The 6561-nt window shown below is 42.9% G+C and overlaps 2 protein-coding genes across 2 annotated transcripts; one reads left to right on the top strand and one right to left on the bottom strand.

The window, feature by feature from the left end:
• Positions 1-78: 78 nt before the first annotated feature.
• Positions 79-1388, top strand: LOC121996996 (transcription factor bHLH94-like). The gene is made up of 3 exons (XM_042551200.1): positions 79-636; positions 708-1079; positions 1174-1388. The coding sequence occupies exons 1-3, from the start codon at positions 187-189 to the stop codon at positions 1264-1266; spliced, it is 915 nt and encodes a 304-aa protein (XP_042407134.1). The 5' UTR covers positions 79-186; the 3' UTR covers positions 1267-1388.
• A 2526-nt stretch (positions 1389-3914) lies between these two features.
• LOC121996994 (RING-H2 finger protein ATL54-like) lies at positions 3915-5530 on the bottom strand. Its single transcript, XM_042551199.1, has one exon. It carries the CDS (start codon positions 5360-5362, stop codon positions 4250-4252), a length of 1113 nt encoding a protein of 370 aa, XP_042407133.1. The 5' UTR covers positions 5363-5530; the 3' UTR covers positions 3915-4249.
• Positions 5531-6561: the final 1031 nt, after the last annotated feature.

Raw genomic sequence — 6561 nt, forward strand, 5'->3', positions numbered from 1 at the left:
AAACCCAGGAATTAGGGAGTTAGGTGTTAAAAATTGCTGGGCTGCACTGGGCTTCGTCTGGACCTCCTGTTCCTTTCTCAACCTCACATTTGTTGTACTGTTTCCACAGCAAAAATATGTTTTTTTTTTTCTCACGTGGCGAGTTTTGCAATAGGTCTTTAAATCGAAACCACAAAGCTCTGCTTCATGTCTGCGGTTGAGGTTGTGGTTGGTTCGTGTTGTTGTGGAGGGGAAGATATGGCTCTGGAGGCGGTGGTTTTCCCTCAAGGTAATTTCTTGGGTTGTGGTTGGGGAGGCGGCGCGGCTTGGGTGAGTGACTTCGGAGAGCTACTGGAGGCGGAGGAGGAGACTGGCGGCGGCGGTGGCGGAGGGGATGGCATTGTGAATGCCTCTTGCTCTTCCTTGGTGCAGAATCACGTGCAGGAACGGGATGTGAACTGCTTGCCGTCGCAGACGCCGACACCGGAGGCAGCAGGGGGGCGAAGGAAGAGGCAGCGAACTAGGAGCGTGAAGAACAAGGAGGAGGTGGAGAGCCAGAGGATGACTCACATTGCGGTGGAGCGCAACCGCCGGCGGCAGATGAATGAGTACCTCTCCTCGCTGCGCTCCCTCATGCCTGCTAACTACGCGCAAAGGGTAATTTACTCGTGAATCGTTCAAATTTGCTCGTGAAGTTGGGATTTTGACGACGAAATCGAGATGATCAGGGCGATCAAGCTTCCATCGTGGCCGGCGCGATCAATTACGTGAAGGAGTTGGAGCAGCTGCTGCAGTCGCTGGAAATCCAGAAGCGGTTGAAGCAGCGAGCGGATGCGGCCGGCATCGCCACCGCCTTCGATGGCTTCTTCAGCTTCCCGCAGTACTCGACTTACGACGCGAAGGAGGTAGAGACCGGAGCAGGATCGGCGAACATCGAGGTGACGGTGGCGGAGACCCACGCGAGCCTGAAGGTGCTCTCCCGGCGGCGGCCAAGGCAGCTGCTCCAACTGGTGATCGGCCTCCAGAACCTGCGTCTCCTGCCGCTGCACCTCAACGTTACCTCCGTCCACCACATGGCCATGTACACCTTCAGCCTCAAGGTTCGTCACCACAACTAACACACTCCATCCGCTTGATTCGTGCAACAATTCATCAACTTAATGTCGATCTGCTCTTCCTGCCAATGTGGCGAAGGTGGAAGACGACTGCCCGTACACATCAGCGGACGAGATCGCAGCGGCGGTGCGTCAAATACTGGCCACGACTCAACAGGAGGCAAATCTTTAGACCGCTTCGTACTGCGTGAGATGGAATCCTGCTCTTGCAGCTCGAGAAGAGCAGTTCAATTGTCAGAAGAGTTGTTCTGCTGTAGTTCATGAACATTAATATAGCAATAAATGGAAACATTTTTCGAATTCTTGCATCAAAATTTCTGCCTCAAGCATTAAGAAATAAAAAGACGAACTAGTGAAAACAAACAATTAAAAGGAAGTAGAATTTTTTCCTTTTCCCTAGTTTGATGGAGATCACTCTTGAAAGTACCAGATGCAATGATAGCAAAAGGTAAGGGAAAAATATAACAAGACATTTTTATCATGAGATTCTTTAAAGCAAGGTGGAGTACAAGTAAATCATAATTTTGCTGAGTACTACTAACCAGAAAGGATCAGCAGGAGGAACCAATTTGGAGATTGATTTGGCTGGGGATGGATGTTTGAGCTGACCATGTTGGGCAAAATGGCCGCTGATTACTTGTTCACGTGTTGGCGATCTGCTCTCTGTCTGATTCTGTACTCCTGCAATTCCACATATCAAGATTTTAATAGTACTGTTGCAAATCTAGTTTGCACTGTGCAAGGAATAAAACTGTCTTGCTCATAGTGCCAGGCTTGTATCAATGTCGGATTGGCATTTTTCCTGCTTTCTGGTGTGTGATTAGAAATCAAAATCTAGTGCTTCATTTGACATAACAGATCAATGATTTTGAAATTGTTCCTGTGATTGTGTGGCTGATCCCACATGCTATAAATATGAACTGAAATTGATGGCCAACAAGTTCAGGAGATTAATCATAATGAACAAGCAAAAGAATAACTGCATATGGAGTTTCACTGCTTCAGATCAAAGATTTTGTTGGTGATGGATTAGTTCGTCGGCAAAGTGGGCATAGACAAAGCACACTTGCAGAGGACCAGCTAAAGCACCAGGAATATTTCTGTTTATAGATTAAAAATACTTCCACAAGAACACAAACAACACATAATGGAATAATTTAGACTTGGAAACTCGTGGAAACTTGGAAGTAACTGATGAATACATTTCAAAGATAAGTCTTTCGAGCACCAACTTCAAAATTAGAGTTTTGTTTTTTGATTGACGGTGTGCCGTTCCCAGAAGTGAAGAAAACTGCATCAAACCCACAAAGGTAAACAACTAAATTACAGACACAAAAGTGTATTGTATTAGAAGTCGGCAAAACTAATTGCAGAATTACAGAGCTAAATAAGAAATCTGAAGTTCAAAACCAAAGAAAGCACCAGAAGCCTTCATGAATTGTCGGCTAAGATAATTCAATACAGAAACACACTGAAATATTCCACACACACACACACACACTAAAAAAAAAAAAAATCAAAATCAAGAGTTACCACACAGGAATCCACTAGTTACCACTTACCAAATGATGAACCTAAATGCTAATTTTTAAACAGCAGAACTAAACTTTAGTTGTTATAAACATTCTGTAGATAACATGGCCTGTTTGAACAATAGAAAACCAAGAGGTACAGAATTGTTTCAATTAAACTGCTGAGAGAAAGAAAGTCAAGTTTGATTGAGATATATGACAAACTCAAACACGGTAATGGACCCAGTATGTTGTTGAAGCTGATTAAGACTCATAATTTTGGAGATTCTTCAATCAAACACTCAAGTTGTACCGACAAGAATTGGTTCCTACTATTAATAATTGGCCTTGTTATTATTCTATAAATGGGTTGCTTGTGAGAAATTTGCCTAACTGAATCTAACAAAGTTTTTAACTAGTTTAGTTGCCATTTATTTACTGAAGGGTTCTCGGATGATACAAGTGTTTTATTATGAGGAGGGACAAACACCCTCGCAGGGATAATAATAAAAGAACTGTTCTAGGAGTGTTCCAAGAGCAAAAGGTCTAAACACCACACAAGCATGAGATGAATGATGCATCAACAATACAGACTATGAAGAAGATTAACAAATATATTTTGCAAGTTATAGAAGTTATCACAGAACAAGAGCTAAATTAGAGATATCCAAGTCACAAAAATAATAATAATAATAATAATAATAATCAAACAACTACCTGCCACTAGTCATTATCATATTTGATGGTACTTCCCAGTAAACCAAATACAATTTGGTTTGGTTTGTCTTGGCTTGACAAGTCTACAATTCACAAAGAAAAAGGTAAAAATGCAAGACATGGGATGCGCTAGTTCATGTTTGAGCATCATAGGTTTGATCATCAATCTAACCAACCTTGTATATCACGAAATGGTTAAATCATGAAATAAAGATATCTACAGCTGAAAAGAAATCTCCATGAAAACAGAACAATTGACAAGATTCAGAATTTAAGTTTCATTATGTAACATATGACACAACATGCTATAATGCAACACTGTTGTTATAGTTTAAGGACAGCACCATGAAGAACATTATATGGATCATACATAGAAAGCTTAGTAATGAAATTTGCTCTTCCATGAAAATAATCAAGACACGCTACTCAATATCAAAGAAAAGAGAAGTTGAAACCTGTAAACTGTGACAAACTGAATCAAGGCATGAAGTTCTTGATGACTATATGCTATAGAATCCTGCTTCTCTTACATGAGCTTGAATAACAGAGATTCAGAATTAAGTACACAAGCAGCAAAACCAGGCCATTAAAGTTATCTCATTACTTTGCACCATGTAAATCCTGTATAAACTTTGAATATATCCATATATTTACAATTATGGGCACTCGAAAAACAAGCAAAGCTCAATTTACCACACCTTGCCATCCATTATTTCTTCTGCAAAATCACCCTAAGACTCTATGTTCCATTTCTTAATCATACTGGATGGAGCTTAGATGATAAGGCTCTTGTTCTACTTCTATGTTTCCACTCTTCACGTTGGTAATGGTATATGGCATCTCTCTCTCTCTCCTGACTTGCTGAGAATTCCTGTATCTAAAATTGCCCATGAACGAGTGTGACAAGATCGTCGAATCATAGGATCATCACAGTGGGAGAAGTAAGCTCCTGGCTCGGCCATGTCGTCCATGTTTTGACGAGAAGAATCTATCACTAGTACTCGACAGAAATCCTCCTGATTCTTTCTGCAACGAGGTAGTTCCATTTGAAGTGTTGCCTTGCTTTCTCCAGGTTCTAATAACCAACGCCGCCCTCAGGTTGGCGTCCTTCGTGCTCTCTTCCAACTTTAATCTGTTCGGCCAAGGAGCACAAGGGAAAGAACTCATAGAAAATGACCGTCGAATAGGTTGAAACCCTTGCCCTCTGATATCGCTAGGCATTTCAATCTCTGAGTCTGGAAATCGGTTGGTCATGTTTCGGTCTCCAGGAACAGCTCCAAGTTCCGATCTTTCAAGCATCGGTTCCACTTCCAAGGCGACCTGATCAGTCTCCGATGCCCGGCCATCTAGCTGATTGTGATCCACCAGGCCAGAGGGGACTGAACTGGATTCCGCTTGATCCGTGATCGAACCAAGGGAGGAAAAAGAAGAAGCACTTGCCCCATGAACGCCATCACTGGTCGTTGAGACTAGGGCCACGACGGGCGCACGGCAGAGAGGGCAATTGACATGGGATCGGAGCCAAGTATCAACACAACCCATGTGGAAGGCGTGGTCACACTTAGGGAGGAGGCGTAGAAGCTCCCCGTCTTGGAACTCAGAGAGACATACAGCGCAGTTGGAGCGGAGCGCGCCCAATACGCCCTCGTCCGCCTTGTAGGCCCACGTCGCGATCGCCCCGATGGTGGACTCGTCGAGACCAGCGGTCCGGATGTACCAGATGTGGTGGTCAACCTCGCCGCCATCATCCTCGGCAGCGGGCTCGGGGTCCGCATCGGGGGCGGCGGCCGTCCGGCCTCCGCGACGCCGGCGATGGAGGATGTAGAGTGCGAGGAAGATGAAGAGAGAAGCCGCCGCGAAGAGGGTGGCAGCGACGATAGGGAGGGTGGGGATGAGAGACGAGTGAGTACCGATCCTTACGGCGGCCGGCGGGGGAGGAGTCGGCGGTAACGGCGGGAACGGTGGCGACGGCAGCAGCGGTGGGGGGGAGCATGGGCCGGAGTAGCAAGGCCAGAGGACGCGATCAGCGCCAGACGCCATCCGAAATCACATCCGGTAAGAAGAAATTTCACTCACGATTATTTTTTTTTAAAAAAAAAATCCCTTGCAAATAAAATTGAAGAAGAACAAAAAAATAGAGAGTCAACCACGTTAAAGGAGGCATCGACTAATCAATTTATTTTGCACGAAGATGCGATCGCATGTATCTGAACTCCTGGAAAATAAAGACACAATTCTACCAAATCCTTTAACCAGTCAATGGATTGTTTTGACTGACATACTGCTGCGACGTTATCCTATAAAATTTACTTTCTTTTATATAATTTTTATGGTTGTTGGGAAGGAGGTGATGAGTAGACTAAGGCTTCTTGCTTAAGCTTGTGTTGTCATCGTGATTATATTTAAAGTGATAAAAGTCCCAAAACGTCCTCAAGAGTTTAGCTCTTCCATGAAAATTTTGTTAAGCTCCAGTATCAATCAGCAACTCCCACTGCACTTTTTTCTTCCTATAATTCCGTATCCATCTGACTAATCCTGAAAAATGGCCGACATCCTATAAAAAGTTTCACAATAAATTGAGGACTGATGGAGCCTTGTGAAACAACCCTACATCTTACACATCATATTCAACCTACGTTGATGTTAAGTAGAAGACTCATCGCATAATATATCCTAAGACTTTTGATACTCAAAAAACAAAAGTGAAATTGTGTGACATATGAACCTCAACACATAGCAAATACAGTAAATTGAAGTTGATGAACTTCTACCAAAAAGATAAGCAACCAACAAATAGACTGTCATCCTTAATTACATAACAAATTAGAGAACAATTTTATAACATACTCTCAGGATTTTCGGACAGTGTCCTATGCTTCCATCTCATCTCCTCAACTATTCCACCCTCATGTCCTCTATCATATCCTTGGTGACATCTCCCTCGCCTGTATCATCTACAAACTGAACAAGTATATTCCACTAATAAATATAAGAAATAGATGGTAAAGCAAGAATGAAAATAGGAAATATGAAGCTTAAACTTACTTACCTATTAAAGAAACAAGGAAAAGAACTATGCATAACTTAGCAAGAGATAAACATGGCGCAAGTGTGACAACCATCTTTAGAGCACATTCATTTGGTTCATATTCATAAACTTTAGAGATACCTCTTAGTAGAACTTATAATCATATAGCCGAAGCTAATATTCATTGCATCATCATTCATGTTTGGAAGGG

The sequence above is a fragment of the Zingiber officinale genome, chromosome 6A (genome assembly GCF_018446385.1).
Source record: "Zingiber officinale cultivar Zhangliang chromosome 6A, Zo_v1.1, whole genome shotgun sequence".
Taxonomy (NCBI): Eukaryota; Viridiplantae; Streptophyta; class Magnoliopsida; order Zingiberales; family Zingiberaceae; genus Zingiber; species Zingiber officinale.

Coding starts and splice junctions, on each gene's coding strand:
- LOC121996996 (XM_042551200.1), top strand. CDS start 187: ATGTCTGCGGTTGAGGTTGTGGTTGGTTCGTGTTGTTGTGGAGGGGAA. Junction 637..707: donor CTGCTAACTACGCGCAAAGG/GTAATTTACTCG, acceptor CGAGATGATCAG/GGCGATCAAGCTTCCATCGT. Junction 1,080..1,173: donor TGTACACCTTCAGCCTCAAG/GTTCGTCACCAC, acceptor AATGTGGCGAAG/GTGGAAGACGACTGCCCGTA.
- LOC121996994 (XM_042551199.1), bottom strand. CDS start 5,362: ATGGCGTCTGGCGCTGATCGCGTCCTCTGGCCTTGCTACTCCGGCCCA.